We start from the raw sequence: 24,353 nt of genomic DNA on the forward strand, positions 1-24,353 counted from the left end.
TACACTTGGATGGGATAGAGAATGAATGATGCATATTCAAAGCTGAGATTGTGCAGTGCTGTGACATAATGTTTTGTTTACAGATTCTTCTGTTATTCAGTAATTTTCATCTCTAGAATCCCACTAAGTTTTTATGGGTGGAAGTGCCAGAATTTTGGCCATCAGTCTAAAATCACTCTGTTAACTGGATTGTTTTCTGTTGCTCATGTGGGTTTGTCAGATTTTCTTTTAGAATGGGCTGCACACGAGCCAGATTTATTTCACCCTTGCTTTTTGTAACTCCTTGCTCTCACTATTTATATAGTTTTGGAAGCATGTCTATTAAAATAGATATATATATATATTTAACACGCCTCCGCTTTTCATATTTTTTCAAACATGTCTCCAGTTTCAGTTATTTTCTAAAGGCTTGGTGGTATTTTCCACAGTGGTCTCTCTAATGAGGCTTCCAACATTTTACAAGATTTTTTTCTTAATTTGCCCCCTAAACATATTCAATTAGCTCCTGGCAACTATAAACAATAGTCAGTATTTCCGTTCTAAGTTGAGCGTTTTGTTTTGTATTCTGTTTTGTATTTGACTGTCTTTTGGTGGCATATCATTTGGAGTTTTCTGGGACAGCTGTGAATTCAGTAAGTTTGCTCTGATGTTCATGTTGGTGATGTTTAAAAGTACCTAGGGTAACAGGATTTTTTTTAAGCTCTCCCTTGTAAAGCTATACTTGTTGCAGCAAGTATTTCTTACTAACTCAGCTCTAAGAAGAAATCTGTATCTCGTTCTTAGAGAAAATGGGGAAATCAAGTTTGGATCCAAAAGCACTACTGCTTGTTTTTGTCAAGTTTTAATAAAAACATGGTGTTAAGCTCTCCTTTAAAGAATGTACAAGACCATTGCTTGAAAAATACATAGTGTACAAAGCATGAGGGGGTAGTTCCCACATACACTGTACCATTGAGAAAAGCCTGTGCAGTGTCACAGCCGTGTGTGTTTTCACAATACTACTGCAAAAGTAGTATGTGGGAAGCAATAGCTGGAGCGGAGGGATTGTCTCCTGCCTGTGTTCTGTTCTGGACCTACTGAAGTTTCATTTTGGGACTTAATGATTCCCTGCTGAATGTTTGGTGTTTTTGCTTTTCAGTGATGACTAGTGGTTTAACATATTATAATATGTAAAAGCTCAGCTGGAAGCATCTTGAAGCATACTGTTTTTTGGTTTTAAGTTGTTTGCACCCACTGTCATAAAGCATGGACTCCTGAAGACTGCTCATAGAAACTGGGTCCTAAACTGTGCTAATGTCCTTGAAGGAGATGGGACTGTGAGAAACCAGGCGTTGCTATAAAAATTTAATCATGTCAGTCTATTCATGATAACAGTTCTTATGCATAGGGTTTGCCTATCCATTATGCTCCCTTTTTTTGAAGAACATTTCCCAGGGAGAAATAAAAATGGTAATTAAGAAAAAGGGAAGGGACACTGTAGCTATATGTGGACATATGTGTTGTGTTGGTTTTTTTTTGTTTGCTTTTGATCATGCTCTTGCACCACAATATGGCCTGTTAAAGGTTTCCGAGAGAAACCTTTGCTATGTTGCCTGCTTCAGTTTAAGAAATAGAAAACATGCTTTCAATAGTCATAAAAATGATCATTAATTTAATTTAATTACATTAAAAACAAAACAAAACATTAAAAAAAAAAAAAAAAAAAAAAAAAAAACAGGAAAAAAATCCACTCTGAACCAGTCAGAGAAGTGGAGGACAGTACTACCACATTTTTAAAGGAGATTTATTTTGAAGTTAACTATGCTCCAATTTAGTAGTATACAACAGCTGAGTATGTTGCTACCACTCAGATTTTCATGTGTTTGGATTTAATAAACTTGAGCTCATAGTGAATGAAACAGTTTAGAAGGGATGTTCTACATGGCTGCCAATATAGGATCCTTATAACTTAAATTATTCTGTGGTTGTATTTGACTTTGCTATGGACCCAATTTCACAAATACTCTGTGATCCCCATTGCCATGCCTATAAATATTAAGAAATTATCACTTTGCAGAATCAGACCTTCTCAGTGGACTCTGTACTGGGTTAGTATTTGAATTAACTTGTTTGAATTGCTTCAGTGGCCTGACTTATAAATGTTGAAGAACATTTCTTCAAAAATAAGTCTGCACTATCTTTTGCATGAGGTCATCTCTTTCTGTATTATATTCTGTCACTTCAAACATAGATAACAAATCCCTGAGGGCAGTGGTCATGTCTGTATCGTCTTGTAAATCACTGTGCACACCTGTGCTTTGCTGTAGAAACATGTTAAATAATAATACCTCTTAAAGGGTTCGCTAAAGTATAAGTAGAAGTCAACACTAAGCTCCTATACCTGGGAATGCCAGAGTGTCTGTGGGTGTGTATCTGTGGGTGTGAGTATCTGTGTACATTACAGATGAAATTTTATCTCTCACTTCAGAATTTCTTGAGATGTTTTACTTAAATCATGGATGTTACCTCAATATATTGTGCAGAGTCTATTAGTGGGCAAGTACCACTTTGCCATAATTATTGAATTACAGATATACCATATGATGCCCAGCTGAAATTCATGTTAGATAAAATCTGTTTATGTGAGAGGTAGATTGTGACTTAAAATGGAATGTGACTTTCAACTGGAGAGGACAACAGATACTATATACCTCTGTTTCACAGGGACATGAGGATGTTCAGGCATTTATCCACATGGCAGAAGGACTTGCAAGAAAATGAGCTGTCCTCCTGTTGAGTTCTCTTTGTGGGGAGTCTATGGAGGAAGGCAGCTGTGGACTTCTCATCCAACACAAATTCAACCATTTGCAGGGAGGATGTCCATGCAAATGCATAGTGTGGCAGGAGACAACATGATTGCAGAAGTGTTCCCTTGGACTGAGGCTTCTCTGCTCTGCACCTCTACATATTGTTCCAGCATAGTATTGAACCAGTCCATCTCCTGCCAGAACCCGAAGGGGATTTGGACACAGCAATGCTTAGCATCACCATGCCTACCTGTGATGTAGAAGAAGTACACAGCAAAGCCTGCTCCTAACACCCTGTACTCACACCTCCTCACGTCATACCTGCAGAGAGTTAGACACATACCTTTCCTTTAATTTTCACTTGGAAAACAAACAAACAAACCAACAAACAAACAAAAACCACCATGAATTTCAGAGATCCTAAATGTTTTTATGTTCCATTTGGAGTTGATGATATTTCTTCACTACCAGTAAGAAGTGAGATACCTGCAACTTTAAGCTGGTGTTTTATAGGTGTCAAAATAGACCTTTATTTTTGCAGAGATGAGATACTGTTTTCAGATTAGATGACAGTGTTTACAAAATTAATGCCAGTGTATACAAAATTAATCGCATCTACAGGACAAAAGCTAGACACCTAAAGATAAATCTCTCACAGGATGTTGGCTCTAAAGCCTGTCTCTTAGATGTTCTGCCTCCTAGTATTTTCCATGTGTTAAGGATAGGAATTGAGCCTTATCAAGTATTGAGAGAGTTAGATGCCACGAAGCCAGACTTCCAGAAGTGATCAAGCTGGGTGGGGAACCCCCAAAACAGTGTGTAGAAAATTCAAAGAGTCTAAACTCATCCTGTCAGAGGTCTAAACTCATCCTGTCAGAGGTAAGCCACATTTCCCTGGACAGAAAGTTTTTCAATCTATGCTGGCAGTGGGCATCTAAGTGTAATTTCTGAGGGTATATGGTGATTTTGGTAAAGGGGATCCCATACTTATAATATCCTACTTTCAGCCCATTATCTTGTTTTGTATTCTATCTGGGGAAAGAAAGATTTAATTAGATTAAAAGCTAGAAGATTACTTTACTAGTATCACTGATTAGGATACACAATATAAATTAAGCAATAAAACCACATATATAGTGTATATATATACTATTCTATATATAAACTAATATATAAATAACAATAAAACTGAACACAATATAAATTCTTCTAATGTATTTTTCTAGTTTTTGGAGTATCATTAAAATTCATTATATCAAGTATGGAATTAGAATGTTCTTATACGAAATAAAGTATTCATTCTACCTAGACATGACATTTATAAAGTAAGGTTTACAAAGAGTGTCAGTATCCTTTATTAAACTGAAGAGCGTAGACAGGGAATATACTTTGTCTTGCCAGGATCTAATAAGTAAGTATTTATATAAAGTATTTCTCAGATTTCCAGTATAAATTACAGATATATCATAAAATGGCATAGCCACCTGTAATGCTGTAGCTTTCAGTGCACTAGCAATGTAGGAGTACTGTCATATACCTCATAGGTATATGATATCTGCACACTTTTTGTGGTAATAGCAATGAAGGTGGAGTAAGTACTGCCCATCCTCAAAAAAGGTGATAGCCCCTCCTGGGGCTCCAAGAAGCATTTTAGACTGCTGGTCATGGATAAACTCTTCCTATATGCCTGGGATAGATAAATTGTTATGCTGTCATCTTGTCCAAACATCATAGACTCTGGTCTTCTAGATATTCTCCAAATAATGGTATTTTCAAGATACTCCTCAAAGAACTGGGTAGACATAGACAAAAGACCATTTCTTATGCTTGATAAAGAAAGAAAAATAATTCATATCAAATAATGTACTGGAATGTTGCTTTTTTTATATAAATGCACCCGCAGAAACATAACAGAGAGGCTCTTGTGTTTGCAGGGAAGTTCTGCCAGTTTTCTGGAAGGTAATTCTGCATGTTGATTGTTCTGTTGTTTACTTAAATTCCTGGCACAGTTTCTGATGCCTGACAGGACAACCTAGAGGACCAACTCAATATCTAAATTTCACAAGCAAAGCTCTACCATGAGCTCTATCACTGATGACTCAACAATCTTAGTCTTGCAGTCTTTATAGTGTTTCTCTGGTACATTCTTGGCAAGGCAAGGTTTCACAAGTGAGATGCAGTGAGTAATACTGCTTAGTATATTACCACTGTGCTGATATCACCCACGGTAGCAGAAGAACCATGCCTCATTGGATTTAGCTTACAGTCCATCCCAAACTAGCCCTTCCTGGGAGGCAGCAGAGGAGAGTCTGGGTTTGCAGATCATCAGAATAAGCCTGCCTTCTGCTCTGCTAATTCTGCTGTAGAGATCACATCTTCCAGGTGTAGGGCAGCAACCCCAGAAATTACTGCTGCTCCCTGCCAGAGCTCAGATTTTGTGGAAAGCAAATGAGAAAATTCTGATGAAAAGGGATGAACTGAGAGTTGCTTTCAAATTTACTTAAAGATCTTCCAAATGCTTTTACAATGCTTGTATGGCTGAATTCACATTTCTAGTTGATTTGGCTTGCCTGACAATCTTTCTGATGGGAGAGCTAAGATTCAAGCGATGATGTCTGCCTTCCTTCCTAGAGTTTTTGCCTGCTACTCGTTTGTAACATCAGTGAATGAGACGCAGCACTAATCACACATATGAAAGAGATTTAAAAGACTAAAGAGCTCAGAGGGTTTTGGATAAATACACAGAGTTCAGATGCTTGTCCAAACCTCTCTGGTTTGCAAAATGAGTCTGGAAACATCACAAGAGCAAAGTCTTTTTTTCAGTTCTGGAGTTTCTGGTCCTGACAGGAGTTAGGAAGTGACAAGATTCACAAAAATAAGGAGCAATTACTCTAATCTTCTTAGACCTCATGAAAGATACTGAATTACTGTTTAATCTGAACCTGTCTGGCTACCAGTCAGGCTATCTTATCTATGAGATTAGTAACTTATTTATTATTTGTGTTGTGCTAAAATCAGGGAGATAAGTCAGCATTTTGCCAAATACTGCACAAGTTCACTTTAAGACGCTGGTCCATACCTGCAAGAATTTGCACAGAAGGATTTGGCAAATGGGTAGATGCCTGCCTTGTGAGTCAACTGCCCTTTTAGCTGAAAATTTGAAATGCTATGAGGATAAAAAGATCAAATTTCTTACCCACAAGGAACTTTGATTGTTTTTAGATGTGATATCCCAGAACTGAAGGATGAGTTTAAACAGAGATCAGAAGCAAAATCTGTAGGTTTTTAAAGTACTCCAGCTTCAGTACAGGATCTAGGCTTTGTGACCTAGAAAGGAGACATGACTCCCTTCCAGGAGTATGAATACAAGAGTATTTAAATAGATTGGTATTAATATCAGTCTTCCAGACACTATAAAAATATTATTAAAAAAAAAAAAAAAAAAAAAAAAACCACTAGCAAGTGTCTCTACTGCAAATATACCATTAAAACAAGATACTGGTCACATTAAATAATCTTCACAGCCCCATGCTTTGTAGAAACTTCTTTGAAGATCTGAACTTTGAAGCTGACCCCTATCTCTGTGATGGGCCAAACCAAAAGCCAGATCTAAACACCACTGAATTCTGGGAAAGTTCAAATCCATGTTTTTTGTGGTTCAGGTTGAGCTGTAATTAAAACAGACCAGTTTGAAAGGCAAATATCTGAAAACCAAAACAAAACAAATGTTTCACGTGAAAAGTCTTGGATTAGTCTGTATTGTACCAGGTCGTGCTTTTGCCTGTCACATGATGTAATGTTCCCCTGGCTAACACAGAATGACAGCACACACATGCTGCTATATGAGATATTCAGAGCAGACACTTAATTTAACTTTGATTAGGACACAGTATTCGTGGAAATAATTTGTGCTGTGTAAAAACCCATCATCACTCTTACTATCACTCACATTGGAGGGTAGACTGCTGCCTTTCAAGCTTTCCATGGTCATCCCTAGTTGCACTGTAGTCTAGGGTCCTTTAAAATACAATGTTTTGCCTTCTTTGAACAAACTTGTGCCTCATTTTGACAGTAGTATGTGGAATATTGCCACTAATCCCTGAAAACAAACAAGAGAGCAGTGCTGCAGAAACTTTAGTTGTGTAAGAGGGCAGGGAAATCCCAGTTAACCCTCCTGCTAAGAACTTCTGTTTATATTGTACTTAAAACTACAGTGTCTGAAATAAAGCAACATGGTTGATCAATGGGCAAACAAAAGAAGGGAACTCAGTTTCAGCATTGCCGAACTGCTGAAGTAAAAGAAAAAGGGGGACAACAAGAAGAAAAAGGGGAACAACGAGAAGAAAAAGAAAGGGAGGGAGGGGAAAATGTGTTCAAGCCCATTGCTGGTGTCAGGATGTCACTGTGCACCAATAGCTATAAAAAGAAGCTCTTGGACAGGAAGATTTACTCAAAGAATCACAACACACATACAGTGAGCATACAGTAAGTAACTAGCAGTTCACATGGGCTTTATTTTCTTTCTCTATAATATTACATATAAGTACTGGACAATATTTTATCTTTGAGAAATTGGAATTTAGACTGTTTGTGGACAACTAACCAAAGCTTCCATACTTCCTTCTTATGCATACTAAATAATCTTACCAGGCCTGTCAAGATTTTTCAACATGGCCTTTGTTTCAGGCCTGGACCCATGTTCTGTAAGAACAAATCCCTTCATGACACATCTGTGCTTTGCTTCCTGTTTGGATAAGAAGTCTTTAAGAGTGACCATTTCTGGTTGAGGATCGCAGGGTACTTCACAAAGGTTTAAGTCCCAGTGAGGTTAGTCCACATTAATTAAGCCTTTCAATTCCCCACTGAAATTAGTCATCTTTAGTCTTCAGAGAGAGAGGTATGAAGTGACTTGCCCTAGGTCACAAGAAAAGTATATGGCACAGCTGGGAACTGTCCAAGTCCATTATCTCCTGGTCCATGCTCTAACCATATAATGATAATTCTCACGTTAGACTAGGAGCCACAGGATATGTGAAAAATGATAGAAAGGAAATTTTATTGAGCTTCTTTAGAAGATGCCTTCCACTCAGCTTGGACAAAGAGAGTGAAGAAATATTTTATCTGTTCAGAATGAGTTCTGCTCAGGTAGAAGAATACTCAAATGTTTTCATACTTTGCTCAGAGGAAATTTTCAGGTCAGACATTTCTGTACTGGTCAAATTGTAATCAAAAAAAAAAAAAACTTTTCTAATTAGTCATTCTCTAGCAATATAGTAAATTCTATTTATAGCATCTTTTAAAGCACACCAAAACAAGACTCACAATGTTTTCTTCTAGATTAATTTTCTAATGTTCTTGAAAGAGGATTGCCAGTAACCTACATACTACTTCATGCAAGAAGGAAAGCAAGAAGGAAAAGTATGAGGAGAAAAAAGACCTACTTATGTCCTACACATTTATAGTGTATTGATTTAGAGCAAATCAAGTTGAAGGCTTGCATGGCCTTGTGTTGTCAAAATTATGGCAGAAAATATATGTATATTAACTGGTGCTAATATTTGAGTATGGAGTACCACAAATGCTTAAGAATGAGCAGTAGTCAAAGAACACTTTACTGTCTAGGAAAGTTCACCACCTTTGCTATGCAGTTAATAAACTATCCCACATGTTTTCACCTGGGATTGGATTCACCAATTTTTCCTGTTCCCAGCCCATCTCTTTTTCTTTTCTCCTCCCTTTACACACACTCATAGATCTGCTACACACTTTCTCCCTTCCTCATTCCCCTATCCAGGCAGTTGAAAGGCTTTCACTGCAGAGATTGAAAACATACTCCATATTAAATGTAACAGAATAGTATGACCAGCAGGTCCATGTTTCAAACACATTCAGTTCATATCACAGCTGAGAATAAACAGCAGGGGAAGCAACTTGATGGGTTGCTGGAGGCTGTGGCTACCCTTTCTTGTGGAACATGTCTCTGTCACTTGCTAAATAGGTGCACCATCTGGTGGTAATTTTGGACTCCCACTTGTTCTTAAATTTCCAAATAGCAGTGGTGGAGTGTATGCCTGTGGTTACAGCTTTTTTTTTTTTTTCTTTGCCAGTATCTGACTGAAAGCCATCAGCTAAGATGACTTTTGCAGGTACTAATGGTGAATGAGTAAATGAGTACCAAGAATAGCCAAGAGTTTAAAGGAAGGTCATGTTTTCATTTCTGCTATGTCAGGCAAGCAGGTATGACTTTATAGACCACATTTTCTCCTGAGAAACATATGTAGAGAGGAGGAAAAATTTCACAGACAGACCAAAATGGGACATTAAGGGGCTTGATACCTAATTAAGGAGTCTAAACTCCCAGGATAGTCAAGAGACCTCCACACAGTCATGCAGTCAAATTAAGATCCAAATCACCCTCTGAAAGTGCTTCTCTCTGTATTCCTTTCCATACAAGGAATACAGGCTGGCTAGGTTCGTATCTTAGACATCTCAACCAAATGCCTGGAGCTATGTGGTATGAAACTGGGCCAAAAGAAAGAAGTGAGGAAGGGACTCCCAATTTTTCTGCCTCTGTTGTGTGAAGCCCTTAAGTTCAGCAACAGAGACAGAAACCACCACTACTTCTCATGTTTTTTCCCTCAGAAACTGCAAGGTTGAATTAACCCTGTCAATGGGACACTGTGTGGACATCTTTTCTGAACAGGATGCGTGGATGCTGAGTCAGACAGAAAACCAGGTTCCATGTTGTCACGAAGAAATCAGTAAACAAGTAAAAGTAAATAATGATCCATGAGTAAGCTTCATTCTTTTTAGCAACTTGAACAGAGCTTTCTGGTCTACAGCAATTTGTCTTTAACTATTTTCTTCAAAGCCAATCCACATCTGTTGAGCTTACATCTAGAGATACAGGTGTCTTCTCCCAGCACACAATTTGGCTTTCTGGGGTTAGAGCAGTTTTCTTAAATATGCCTTGGCTATCCAAGCCCACTTACACCAACATTGGTTAAGTCTTATGAATCATCTTTCTTTATCAGTCCCAGAAATCTGAGGTTGAGCCTCTGTAGTGGACAGAGTAACAAATTAAAATTGTGACTGCAAGTTTTCACCTAGGATTACCTAAATTCTAAAACCAAATTAGATCAAAATTGAAAAATTGCTACACTTTTAACTATCTGAAAGACCCATCCCCAGCTTGATTTGCATGCTGGCTTTCACTATGACTTTTGTACTCTGCATACCATTTGGGCATGCATTTAAAGTGAAGCACTTTCAAACCCTTTTTTGCTTTAATAGGACTTAAAACATAGTGCTTAAAGTTAAGCACATATCGGGTAAACAGTGCAAAACTAAAGTTCTTGGCCAATTTGAAGACTGAGAGAAGAGCTACCTTAGTACTACTGTGTTAGATTCATTTTTAAAAACCTTTAAACAATAGATAATACTTTCATTTTAATTCAACTCATACCATTAACAGTAATATTGCACTCCACAGTCGGTAAGAAAAAAACTACAGTCATTGGTATTTTAATCCAATGCTAAAATGTCATGCATAATACTAAGGAAGGAAGTTTTGTCAATTAGAAAATAAGATATTTGTCAGTCATAATATTTTGGACTATGCCAGCCACTTCATTAGAAAAAGAAATTGCTCATGACTAGAGGCAGGATAGCAAACTGCATGGATCAGCGATCTGAGCATGAATGCAGTAACATTCACTTGCAAACCAAAATGTACAGATCAACAAATGCTGTGTTTTTTGTAATGTTTGTACATGCCTCTCTGTGCATTTCAAGCTCTTCAATTTAGAAACAGATGGTTTACCAAACAGAATGCATCCCAAGGAACAGGGCAGAAAAGGGAGGGATGCTGCTACACATGCAACTCCAAAGTCTAATGTTATGTTTAGTCTGTCCTGCCTGATGTAGAGGTTGAGCTCGATGACCAAACCTATCATCTGTAATTCTTGGGAAGAGATTTTGACAACATAGTTAACCACACTAGTAAAGCTCAGGGAATCTTCAAAGTCACTAGAAGCCTAAGTTATTACAGGATCAGATACCAGCAGGTTCAGGTTAGCTGCTGTCCTGCACTGCCTTTTGTTTTACATAAAGAACTTTTCTTTCAGTGGGAAGATTTAGCAGCACCTGTCAGTTTCCAAAGTCATTCTGTACCTTAAAAATCAAATGTTGCACAGTTATCTCCATTTACATATTTAGGCATTAGCAGAGTACCTGCTATGAAAGTCAGCTCCCATTTGAACTTCTGTTCATACCCAAAAGGCAAGTGCCTTTTTAGTGGCTGTAAAATCCTGGCTTCGGCAAAAGCAAAAGCTAAAATTTTACTGACTGTAAAAGGACTAGAATTTGGCATCTGTGATTTTGGGCTAGGTCCAGAACCAGACTTCATTTAATTTTAAATATTAGTTGCCTTCCTTTTTGAGTGTGCATAATGTTGAAAGTCACTAGCCAATAGGACTGGGAGGCTAGAACTAATTTAGTCAACATACTAAGGATCATTTGTAGCCAGCAATTTTATTACAAAATGACATTAATAAAATGACAATAAAGGAACGTTAATGTTTCAAGCGAGGCACTTAGATGTAAAGAAATGCCATACTTAATGTTGCTGTGCAAATTTAGCCCTGTTGTGTCCAAATTGTTGTCCTACATTTAATTAAATAATAGACTAGAATTTGCATACTATCTTTTCCATAGGACCTCTGACTCACTCATCCCAAGGCAGACCAGTAACACAGAAAATTTTATCCTGAGCAGCTAAAATCAAAGTTAAAAGCAACACAAAATGAGGATTTTGTTCTGGTCAGTGCTGAGCATGATATGGGTTGTTACAGACTCTGCCTATAAGGTCACATTGCACATAACAGCATCCTTTGCCACTACAGCTATAGATTTATTAGGACAATCACAGAATACCAAAAACCATGAGTACCTATCCACCAAAAAAAAAAAAAAAAAAAAAATTATTTTCCATATCAACACTTAAAAGGAGCTATTCCATTTAAGAAAAAAGTGGTCCATTTAGTTTTGGACCATTAAAACAAAGTATTAAACTGCTTCCCCACATCAACCTGTTGTTTTCTGAGAACACAATGGCCCTTTTGTAACCTGAGGTTTAATGTCACAGGAAGGCAGTGTGTATTGCTCTGCGATTTCTCTTACCAAGCTGCAAGATGTGTCACAGAGACATATAACTTTAGATGCATATGGAAGCAGGTGAGAACAAAGCTCGTGAGATGCAGAGACTGGAGCCTCCCCAGTTACAGATCCCTGCATCGATTTACATCAATGCGCATTAATCCTTAATTAGTTTGAAAGGCAGTAAACCAAAATGAAGTTGTTCAGAGTCAGGTATTTTAGTTTGAAGATGTCTGAAGAAAAAAATGTATTCCAAGGAAAACTTAATCTTTATATGACAAATGAAATAAAAGTTTAAGGAGTTAGCACTCCTCTCAGAATGGGAATTCCAGATTTCATTCAGTTCAGCATCTACCATTCAGCATCCAGCTGCAAGCCACACAGAGTTCATGAAGTAATTGTAGTAACATATTAGTGCTGCGTTTAGAATGAGGATGTCTGCCTTTTAAAAGCAACCGTTCTGCCAAAGAGGTAAATATTTAAATGGCAGTGATAATATTTTAATCTAAGAGAACTTGTACTTTTCTTCAAGCATATGATCCTTGAGAAAAAAAGAAACAAACAAACAAAAAAAAAACCATAATCGAGCTACACTGCACTAGACAGTCATACTTTACAAAAAGGTGATTATCTATATCACAAATTACATATGCTAGACAAGTTTCTTTTATAGGGAGACAAATTATTGTCCACATATTTTTGAGTAGATTCACTAAGATTGGAATCCTCCACCCTCTCAAAATAGGATGTTTATTTAATACAAAAGTAATTCCTTAGAACAGAAATAAATTTTTATTTTTCTAAAATCCTCCAGATGACAGAATCCTACTAAAATTAGGAAAAATCTCAACCTATCACTCTCACAAAAGGTCTCCTAAGCTAGAATAATATCAATTCTTAGCATGGAAGTTATTTCATAAGTTTTTTACTAACCCTTCCCAACATCAGCTGCTGCCAGCTGGGAGGTTTATTTTCTTATTCTGGTTTGGGTTACTGTCTTGCTTTGTTTCTTGTGATAGCAAAAGCTTATCCACCCTTCTACAGTCACAAAGTATGAACTGTTCAAATCTTTTCTTCAATTTCCTTCAAAGTCAGTGATGCAAACTAAAATAGCCCTCTCACTTTGCCTTGTAGCCACTAGGTTTTCACAGCTTTTTTTCTACTCTTTAGGTCACCATCAAAATGAATTGCCTTGTAAAAACTGTCCTCATAAGGCAGCTTGCATGCCTTTTTTTTAGTTACCTTATTGCCTACAGGATAACTAATATAGGTATGAGGGACATTAGGTAGATTCACCCAAATTTGTTCTAACATGGACTTTCTATCTTTGTTCTATCTCTGGTATAACTGAAATCTTTCCGCAATATATATCTAATAAGATAGTACAAATATACTGGATATTCTTCAAGTTAAGAATATTTTTATTTCTCCTTCCAACAACAACTTGTCAGTTGTGAAAGGAAATACACAGTTTGTTTGAGCTATTTAATATAAGGCTTTCAATGGGTATTTGCACTAAGATAAATCTTTCCAGCAAAATGAACATTCTGAGGAGGTCCTCAGAGCTTGTATTTTCTTCTCTTTACTGCTGCCTCTGCCTGTCTCCCAGACAGTTACTCAAACAGTACGGGTGGCAGTTCACTGTGCATTGTTTTATTTTTTATTTTTATTTTTTAATTCAGCCTAATAATTGGAAATCTCTTTCTTTAAATAACTAAGGATTGCGCATCTTGTAATACACGCCGTGTTTCTATTAAAAACTATTCTTGCATAAACCATGGTTCATTAAATTTGCCATGGCATTTATAGCATATACTCATTTAACTAAATCACACAAGCAAATGCAATGCCTCCACATGACATTTTGTGAAATGGACATCAGCAGTCAATCCATGTTAGCCATGTGAGTAGCAAGGACCCAATTTGTATTGGTATTAGGCAGGCTTCTTTAAGTTTCACACACAGTCTTGGCTGATTGAACATATTGTGTGTACCTATGTCCTGAAACCCCAGATAACCTGCTGCACTATGAGTTGGAAGCTGCTGCCATCCCCCAAGATGCCACTTCTACATTGGAATGTCTTTTGCCATATCCTAGCACCAATGCAGACATCCAGCTCAAATTACAAACAAGTTCCTTTCTGATCAGTTGCTTGAATGCTAAAAAGACTTTGTTATCTGGAACCATGCTATATGACAACAACAGAAAAAAAAAATCCAAATTATATCCAAAGGCCACTGTGCAATTGTGGTTGACAGCAACTGGCAAATGCCTAAACCAATCATAGCACCTACTGCTATGACAAAGATAATTACTGCCTTTCCGTTGGTGAAGTGTATACTGTTCTCTGTATCACATTTAAAATAATCTAATTCCAACTCATTTTCCCCCTCTAAATTGTTTCCAGCTGCACGATTCCTTTCTTTTCCCCATATTGTTTTTATTGGATATAACACAATTCCATAAATATAGATTTTCCCATAATAAATACACAGATATTTGAATAATAAACATACAGTCAACCTGATACATGAATATTAGTAAGCATTAACTAACAACATATATTGATTAAAAATTGGAAAATGAGAACATAAAGAAACTGAAAGAAAAAAAATGACAAGAGGAAAGAAAGGGAAATAGAGATAAAAGTGTACTTACTTTAGGCAAACTATCTGGATTCATTTATGGTTCCCTTTATTGATTTGCTGATAGCATTAAAACACATGTATGGTTGTAAAGCATGCCTAAGAATGCTGCCTGTCTTCATGTATTGGAAATTTTCTGCTCATACTGCAAGTCAAGCTTTCCAAGTTGGCCAACTCATACCATACTAGACACTACTGTACTAGATTAATATATCACCCTGGATGTGATTTTCCATTTTTGGAGAATAATGAACCTCTCTACTCCTCCCATTTTTGGTAGGAAGTTTTTATGAACATTTGGCATCTCAGTCAATCCACCATTGTAGCCCAGAATAAAAATGACTGGATTCATATGTGAATCCAAATTTAATTAAGCCTATATATGGCCTGAACCAAGAATAATTTACTGACATACTTAATTATGCATGATAAAATGCCAACCATTTCTCCACAATGCCATCACTTACAAATCTTTCATGCCCGATTCCCATGTTCTTTTAGGCCTGCAGCTAAAATAGCGGGATTCAACATGGATTTAGCTACCTATTTCCAGTGCAAATATATAAAGAATCACATTTTTATGAGTGTCTTTCTTCTGGAAGGTATTTCCCTTCATTTCTTCACTTTCTGTTTGAAATTATGCTGTCTTCCTAGCATTTTATGTGTGCATATATACAAGTGAAAGCTTGTATATAACCTTGACAATCAACTTTATTTTCTGACTGTTTCTCAAAATAACCTGTAAGGTCTTCTTCACCTGTGAGTTAATAAAATCCATGCACATATTTCAGTAGTCTTTAAAAATGCAGTTTTCTCTTCCATCCCTCTCCCTTTCAGCCTGGAGAGTGGAATAAAATTTGGGTAAATGCATGGTGACTGGAAACTTCTTAAGATATTGGTCTTTTCCTAAATCTCTCACAGCAATCAAAGCTTAACCTCACTTCAGAAGCATCTTTTCAACATACCAGAAATCTACAAATCTGAAAAAAAGGTCAGAAATTTAAAAAAAAAAAAAAAAAAGTAATAAAAAAAAATCTTCAGAACTCCCTTGTTTTTTGCCAATTTGTTGCTTCTTCCCTGTGAAGTGTTCAGTTCAATTAAGTTTTTCCATATAACCCATATCTAAAGTTATCTTTGAGACATTCTGATGAGTAGAGAGACAGCCAGATGAATACTACTAATTCACAACATTTTTCTATATAATGAGTCTGACAAAGGAATCTTCTACAGATTATTTTGATATCTTTATATATTTACAGCTCTACATTTCTAAGACTTTTGTCTGCTGTACCTCATTTTTGCCCTGGATTTAACACTATAAGAGCAGTCTGTTTATAAGCACTTCAGTAGGGAGAATTTCAGTGGAAATGGTTAACGCTCAAATAATTAGCCAGAACAATCTATTTTCAAAGAACCATGGTAGGTTTCAATTCTGATATTGATTCTAACTCCCTACTTTAGAGGCTGCACTGGCTACTTATTTGCTTAGAGTTATTTGCTTCCAATTGCTATTAATAATCTATAACTTTTAGAGGTACCTTCATGACAGATTGTTTAAACCATCATTTGGGGCAATTAACACCAATCCACTCTTTTGCATCAGTAGCTTGGTAGGACCAGAGGCTATACATTTCCAAATCAGGGCCCTTGCCTTCAAAAAGTTAGAAGGACAATGGATTTTCAACAATGATTATCGGATGTATAATACCAATTTATCTATCATTAACCAATTAATTTGTGAATCCATTTGTTAAAGAGGTAAACTTATGGCTTCTAACAAGAGGAATGAGTAGAGTGCAAAAGATGACATTATGTGAGAAGCTGGTGTGAAAACTAAGGATGAGTGCAGGAAGGTGACAATTATGAGTATGTGCAGGGACAGGATGAGTAAAGTAAGTGTAGTAGTGATATTTTTCTATGGGGTTAGCATGACTGGAAAAGTTCTCAGCTATAAATATATATATATAAAGACAATTAAAAAAAAAAAAAAAAAAAAAAGGAGCTATACACAAGGCTTGCCTAATTCTTTCCATGCCACATCCTTTGTTCATGCTACTAATTTGGATCTCCTTATCACTTTTTATCAATGGTTGCTATAAATCTTTCACACAAATATGAATGCCCTACATATAACAAGGTTGCTACAGTTGTTATTCTGACCTCTGAACAAATTATTTGCATTGTTTTTAATACACAGGTGACCCCTGTGTATTACATAGGTGGTGATAGAGGACCAATTCACTGAAGTAAGTCTTTGAAAAGATAGCTCAGCATCAGTCCAACATAGCTTATTGAGGATGAAATGAATAACATCTGTCTTTTTTTGTCTTAATTCTTCCTTCAGTCTGTTTAAGACGGAACCAAATGTCTGGTTTAGTGTTTCTGTGTGTGTCAGATACAGATGTTTTGTTACACATGTGAATATTTATGTTCACAAGTCTTTTGTACCTTTCAAGTATTTTATTTTATTTTATTTTTTTAACTTTGTCCTTTTTTTTCACTTGTTTTCCCCTCACTAGGGTAATAACACCAGTTCCTAAACCTTGTCCTTTCCCTAGATACTGATCACATCATCTCTGGGTGCTACTCCACTAATAAAACAAATAAAGATGTGGATTATGGGATTCTTTATAGACCTGCACGGAACTCATCTGGCTCAGCTGGCAGAGGTCGTGTAAACCTTCTCCATCCGTTACAGTTTGTGTGGTTTCACACCCAACAAATGTCAAAGCAGAACTCAGCTGCAACTGCCAAGTTTTGTCTGTGTTTGGGTTAAGCCATAAAAGAACCCACCGAATTCCACATCAGTCATTTCAGAGCTGAAAGAAACCACCCAGGTTTGGTGAAGAGGTCAAGAATTTGGTGAACATTTTGGCAAATATGACCTGAACAGTGGCTCAAGAAAACCTTGTTTTTTCAGAACTTGTATAGTCTGACCATCCTGATAGCTGGTCCATCCTGATGCCAAACAATTTCTGTTCTCTATACCTCTTATTTCAGAAAGAAAGCACAACCATGACTTGTTATTCTCTTTAAGTGTTTTCACTGTGCTCACTTGCACAATTTCTGTCAGTGGTATAGATTGTTAGGTATTAATACAATCCTACCTAAGCTGATGAGGTGTCACAAGATTCTGAGCTTGAAGAGGAAAGCAGAGGTCATGAAAACATTTTCAACTGAAAGTTTAGCAGTGACACTGACTTGGGTACAATACTACCAAGTGTCTCTTTCCAAGGATATAGATGATCTCACAGATGTTAAGAGGACTTACTTGTCTAAGGTTCAGAGCATGCCTGCAGGCTTTACAAGGTCAAGACAAGGAGCATAAAGAAGTACAACAGTAGTATGCTTAGCATCTATATATTTTCTAGTAGCAATATCATTTTGGATATCATCTTATGACAAACAAGTTTAAGACCAACCAAGGAAGACTAGACCTGTGCTTCTAATAGTCAATACAGGTGACTAGATGGTTTTCTGATTCATTTTAAGGTGAAGGCAAATGTCAAGTGTTAGTTTATTTCCTGTGTATGGTGTCTCGAGGATGTTTAATGCCTTCCACTTCCTTTTAATAAACAAAAGTTAGGTGTGATGTATTTTCTAAGAGGAATTAGAAATTTCCTCAGTCAAATGTGGGAAGAGACACTGAAAATCAAATTTCTCACTAACATCTTTTCAGCATCAATTCTACCAAAAATTTTTCTAAAGTTCAAAAAATTCAGACTTTTCTTTAGCCATTACTTTGGCTTTCTAGGTCTTTTCACTTCTGTGATTTTGTGTGGAGTAATGCCAGAGTATGATGAATTCTCTGCTAGTATAAGTCAGTTCTCCTGACATCAATGTACTTACTCAGTTACAAGGCGTTATAACTAGTCCACTGTGCTCTTAAAAAGCCCAGACCTCAATCAGACTCTAAGTCTTGCATGTGCTTTGAAAAAAGTATTCAGTTTTGTCATTGACTTAAGTGCACCTCAGCTTTTGGCATTTATTGCACAAGTATGTTGGGGAAAAAAAAAAAAAAAAAAAAAAAGGGGGGGCCTTGATCTCTATTAACAACCAAAGCACCATGTAAGTTTCCTCTTCTTTGCACAGATGGCAATAATTGTTACGCTATTTTTTCACACAGTTTTAAAGATATCTTGTGTCTGGCTACATTCAATTGTGTTACAAAACTCACTTGAACTACTGAATTCAAGAAAGAGGTGTCACCTAGAGAAGAATGTGACACAACAAGAATGTGCTACAACCACACAGAGAAGCTGGATGATTTCATTCTGAGCACTCTTGTGAGAGCCACACACCACAAAATGTTATCCCAACACTGAGCACTGTAAGTGTGAGATATGGTAAGTGGACAGCCCCTGGGGGAGAGAGGAAAGGACAAGAAAAGGATTAGGATACTGAGCTAGTTGATAAGGAAAATAATGATCTCAGTGCTGGAAAATAAATTTGCATAATCCTCCCTATGAAATAATAGCATACATACAGTAAATGGAAAGTGATCACTTAACTTCTGCCAGCTAATGCTTTGTCTGGCCAAGATCCAGTATTATTTTCTTCAAATAGGTTTCCTGCCTCAAATCAGTTGCAGTATTTTCTTAAAAATATGATAGCAACATTAAAATGGATATGTATTGCTATTTTTTATTGGAAGGCCAGTGTCATATGTGCTACACTTCCATCAGTTAGTAGGGAGTCTCCTTTTACTTAAGCTCTTGGGAAATCTGCGGAGGTGTTCTTTGGATTTCGTTGTAGTTCCCTTTTGATTGGCCTTAACAGGCACCACAGTTATCATGGCAGCCTCTAACAGGATAACAATTGGAAATAGTTTTTCACGGGCTGTGATGACTGTGCCCTGGGATGCCTGTGCAGGGATCTGGGTCATTGCTAGGTATGAAGTTGCACAGATATGAGTGACTTCGTCTAGAGTTCATTAGAGATTTCTTGTCTCTTGCCAATTACTATTTGATGATTGAAAAATACAGACCACAGTTGCTCTGGGAGCATCACTGTTCAACTGCAGGAAGCAAATACCTTAGAGGGAGCTAAAACATTGCAGAACCATAGTGAGAAAGCTAAAAGACATATAGCCCCAACATACCACTTTAGCACTGTATTAGAGACTCCCTTACCTACTCGAAGCTCTTGTCCAAAGACTGTTTTCTCTCCCAGCGCAGAGCAGTTCCACCTCCCATACCGAAACTGATACTGGCACTCATTGATTCCCATTTGTGCCCCTTCTCCGATCACAATGATGGCATCAGGGCGGCTCTGACAGATCGCTCGCTGCCGAGGGGCCAAGCCTGGGATTTTGTTGCAGATGATATTAGCTCCTAAAGCCACCACAGATGACAAAGCTCTGAAGAAAAGCAGAAAGACACATTAGAACCAGGATGAGGCTATTAATTGCTTTTGCTGTATGTTGCCATGTGGCAGGCAAGGCGCTAAGTAAATGAGGAAAGATTGGAAGTTTAGTTCCTATAATTCTGCAGATTTATCCCAACTTTTCTGATCTGGTACGTGGATTTGGAAATTTTGCAGTAATTCTTGGTCTGATTTGTGCCAGAAACACCACGAAAGTGGAATTTTGTGACTTCTGCTTCCAGTCCTACACACTGCCATCAGATGTTTAGATGTGGAAAGTAAGTCATATTAAAAAAAAAAAAAAAAAAAAGGAAATAGTGATAAATGATTGTATGTGAATCTCTGAAGTTAATGTCTGCTTTGAATGGCATACACAGATTCAGGCTCAGTGTTTTAATTACTGCAGCCCATCCATCCATTACTCATTTGAAACCATTGAACACAATTTAGAGGATGACTTGACAGTACCAACTTTCTTGCCCGTTATTACACTCTTGTACTGAGTGATTAATGAAAGTTCACCAGCATAACTGCACTTCGAGACCTGGCAAATATCATGGAGCACATATGAGTGATCCTTCATATGGGATATCCAGACCAGAAACATTTGTATTTCTCATTCTTCAAGTATATTTTCAGCATTATTTATAAAGCTTACATATAACTTGCACCTGCCATGTGTTTTCACTTTAGTGCATTTATTTTTTATTTTTCAGCATCATTACAGGCTCATTTTTCAACATCAGTACAAGCTACATTTTAAGCAGTCATATTTTGAAAAAATAAGACAACGTGGGTACACATTCAGGTATGCCTCAGGTCACATCTATCAAGTACCAGCAGGGACACTTCAACTGACTCTGGGTAAGCCAGAAAGAGCAAGGAAATCAGTATAGTTTTGTTAGCAAAACAGTCCTTTCTCATCCCAATGTGTTGGACCCTGAGACAGCTACACAACTTAGGAGCCTTCAGTCCATTTTCAGAAAACACTCTTCAGCACCCAAGTCAATGAAACACTTTGGAAAATGTCTTCAAAAAAAACATACACCACCAAAAGGGAAGAGCTTGAGGCATACTACCCCATAACGATGTATGTGGTCATTATTTCTGATCCACATCCCTGACTAGTTATATAGACCTTCTGAAGCCTGCAAAAGCCCCTGCTGCATGGACTAGCTGGCTTTTGTGCTCGGCAGACAGCATCCTGCTTCTTGGCAGCTCCAAGGAAGTACCTCTGCAAACTTTTTCCCCTCTTTAGCTTTTCCCAGCCCAGTATTGGATCATACAGATAGTTTTGTTTTCCCATCCTGTTAGTTACAGGATACAGAATAAGTTCCCCATTCCTTTTCTCTCCATCTTGAACACTCACTTATGCCTCTCTTCTTAGTGTTAAAAAATTCCCATTGGAAGTGCTCTTTTTGGAAAATGCTGACTAAACAAAATTGAAGCATTTTGTAGGAACTTATCAACTTCACCTCAAAGGTAACCAAAAAATTACATAAATGTTGCATTTAAACAAAATCAGAGTGTTTCATTTTGCCATTTCAATAAACTACAGTAAAAGCCAGAGCAAAAAGGGTGAAATGCAGAACTCTTCGCTGGTCAAAATAAAATACAAGTTTTACTGTGGGATGGAAATTCCATGATGATTCACTCTGCCTTTAATAGGTAATTGTGCATCTTTTCCAAAGTTAACAATCCCTGAGAAATTTCTCCATTGTATTTTTATTTATGGCTTGGGGCTTTATAGATATGGAAAAAAGGTATTGCAAATACAGAACATGCATGCCATGTGGTACTACCTACTAAATGAAAATAAGAAGAAAATGTAGTTGCAGCTCTGACCACTCACAGCGTTTGGGGCATGAGTGCTCAGACCTGTTGCTTTCATTCTTGTTTCTCTGAGTACTAAGCAACAAAGCTGGAGCATCTGGAATCCACAACTCCCCAAGATTCAGGCAGGTTTTGAGCTAAGATTTTGTTTCTGCCCTCTCTACTTAAAAAAAAAATCAATAAAATATTTAAATGACCATGCCTTAAAACCAAAACTTTCTAAGAGATACAATAATGTTTTAAAAAAAAAAATAAGAATGTCGTGTAGAGATAATACGATTCTCTGACTTCCACGATGGTTTTAGACAGTAACTAACATAGTACTTAGATAGTAACATGTGAAGGAGTCATTTAAAATTTTAAGGAAAAGTATCACTTTCATCACTTAAAAATACCAGAATCTTTTCCCAAACCATCTTAGTATCTAGTCTATTTTCAAAGTTACAGGAAGAGAACTGTATCTTGTTCAGAGTATGTATATATCCAGCCACATGATATCATATAGCATTACACTGTTTATATTGTATAAAGGATAGTAGTTGGGTGCCTCTCCAAGCGACAAAGAAAACATTGTAGTTCCAATTCTAAGCAAACTAAATTGATAAGTGATGGATGACAGGCAAACTGCAGAAGAGCTTGCAGAGAAGCTTCGCTGTACATTGAGGCAGAGGAGAGAGCAAATTGCAAAGACAGGTGCACGGAGTTTACAAAAATTAGTAGGTTTTTGAACATTTGCTCTGCAATTTCATTGTTGGGCTCTGATGTCAAGCTGTGTTCTCTGGGCTTGCATACCACCAACACCAGAAATAACTGGTACTGTCCCCTTCATCCCAAGGATGGTTTCACCCCTGGAGCTACATGGGTCTCAAACGATTCAGGAGCAGTCTCACCATGTTTACTTGACAGTGTTCTTATAAATCTAGGCGTAACATGAATATGCCCAACAGGGGACCTGAAATTGCAGCTTGGTCAATGGTTCTTCTGCGTAAGGGAGGCTGAAAGGCACACAGGTCAGCCATGCTGTCAGGAAGCACAGGTAACGGGCCAGCTGAGGAAAATTCCTAATCCTGAAGGAATGCGGGGTTGAGTCATAGATGTGGACACACACAAGACTTCAAAATTTAAGATGACGTTCAACATATGTACACAAGACACACTGTTCTGGTCCACTGGGTACCCAGTGGTCATTGACTATCTGAGGCTACATGACCAGTTAACTGGTAAATAACATATATATATATATAACGTATAATATAAATATATTTTTACATTAAAATACTGATAAAAGTTATGAGATAACTTTCTGGCATCTTTTTTGGAAAAGAAAGTTTCCCCCACAGCTTCCACTAACAATTATCTCAACTTGAGCAGCAAAAACTTATGACTTTCAAAACAAAGAAATGTAAGAAAGGTTTGGCTACAGTATCTACCCCATGTATAATTTACAGTTTAGTTGCTTCCTTCATACACATTGCTACTGTCTCATAATTAGGTTTAAGAGAGTATTCTATGGTCTCCCATTGTTTTTGGAGCAGTCCTTGGTCAAAGTGGGACAGCTTATTCATCCAGAAAATAAGTACCATCGTATCTTCCTCAGGAAGTATTGTGAGGATATTGATAATTACTGTGTGCTTGAAGAGAGATTTAAGACCTTCCTTATTAAAAGGATCAAACTTCAGTTACTGTGGAAGGAGGAAGAGGGGGAGGAGACCCTTCGTTTTTTAATTACTACTTCCAGGGACTTCCCCCTCTTTGGCCTGAATTTACCAGCATATTCCCTCAGACTTGTTTAGCCTACTTTAAATTGTTACTACAATTTTAGTGCCAAAAGAAATGCTGAATCATGAATCTGAGGTTTTGGAAAACTTTATTTATAATAAAGAAATGCATCCAGCAGCATTTCAAGCTTCCTCTCCACTATTTCTTGTGGTGTCCCTCAGTTTGTGCGTCTGTCACACATTGAGGAGGACTGTGCTTTACTCCTGTCCTTTGGCAGGTTGAAGACTACACTTTTTTTACTTGATGGAGAATGTTTTGCTTTATAACTGTCAAAAGACAGATTCACACACCACATTTTGGCATCTTTTCCCATCTAATCTTTCTCTGTGGTGCAAACTCTCATGATTCTTATCACAAGGAAATCCTGAATAAAGTGTTTTGATAAGATTTTTGGTGCAGTTTGCTATAATTGTAACCATACCACAGTGCAATAGCCTATGCACAATTCAAAGTGTGATGTTGGGCCATCCACATGGGTTATCCAATTGAACCGTGTTAGTGGGAAAACATTGCACATCAAAGCAATTAATGGTAGTGGCTGGCATATGAATAGTCATCACTGTTCTCCATCACTAGTCATTAATGCAAGGGAAACACCAGAACTGAAATTGAGCTCTAAACAGAGTAATTTTCAAATAAATTTAAAAATATATATATTAAAAAAAAAAAAAAAAAAAAATCTGGGCTTGGATAGGACCTTGCAGTTCAAAGTTAACAAGCTAAACCTGAGGAGTGGTGTCTCAGAACCTTCCTTTTCACAGCATTATAGGGAAAAATGTAAGGATCAGA

At 37.2% G+C, this 24,353-nt stretch overlaps 1 protein-coding gene across 2 annotated transcripts in view; it reads right to left on the bottom strand.

Annotated features, from left to right (window-relative positions):
* Positions 1-24,353, bottom strand: part of WNT7B (Wnt family member 7B) — a gene marked incomplete at both ends in the record, with an annotated part of 94,260 nt that overhangs the window by 19,512 nt on the left and 50,395 nt on the right. For both annotated transcript variants that reach the window (XM_082776356.1, XM_082776355.1), the window contains one exon: positions 19,721-19,947. In XM_082776356.1, coding sequence (XP_082632482.1) covers positions 19,721-19,947 — 227 coding nt within the window. The remainder of the gene's footprint in view (positions 1-19,720; positions 19,948-24,353) is intronic.

The sequence above is a fragment of the Aythya marila genome (genome assembly GCF_965140915.1).
Source record: "Aythya marila genome assembly, chromosome: 1".
Classification (NCBI taxonomy): Eukaryota; Metazoa; Chordata; class Aves; order Anseriformes; family Anatidae; genus Aythya; species Aythya marila.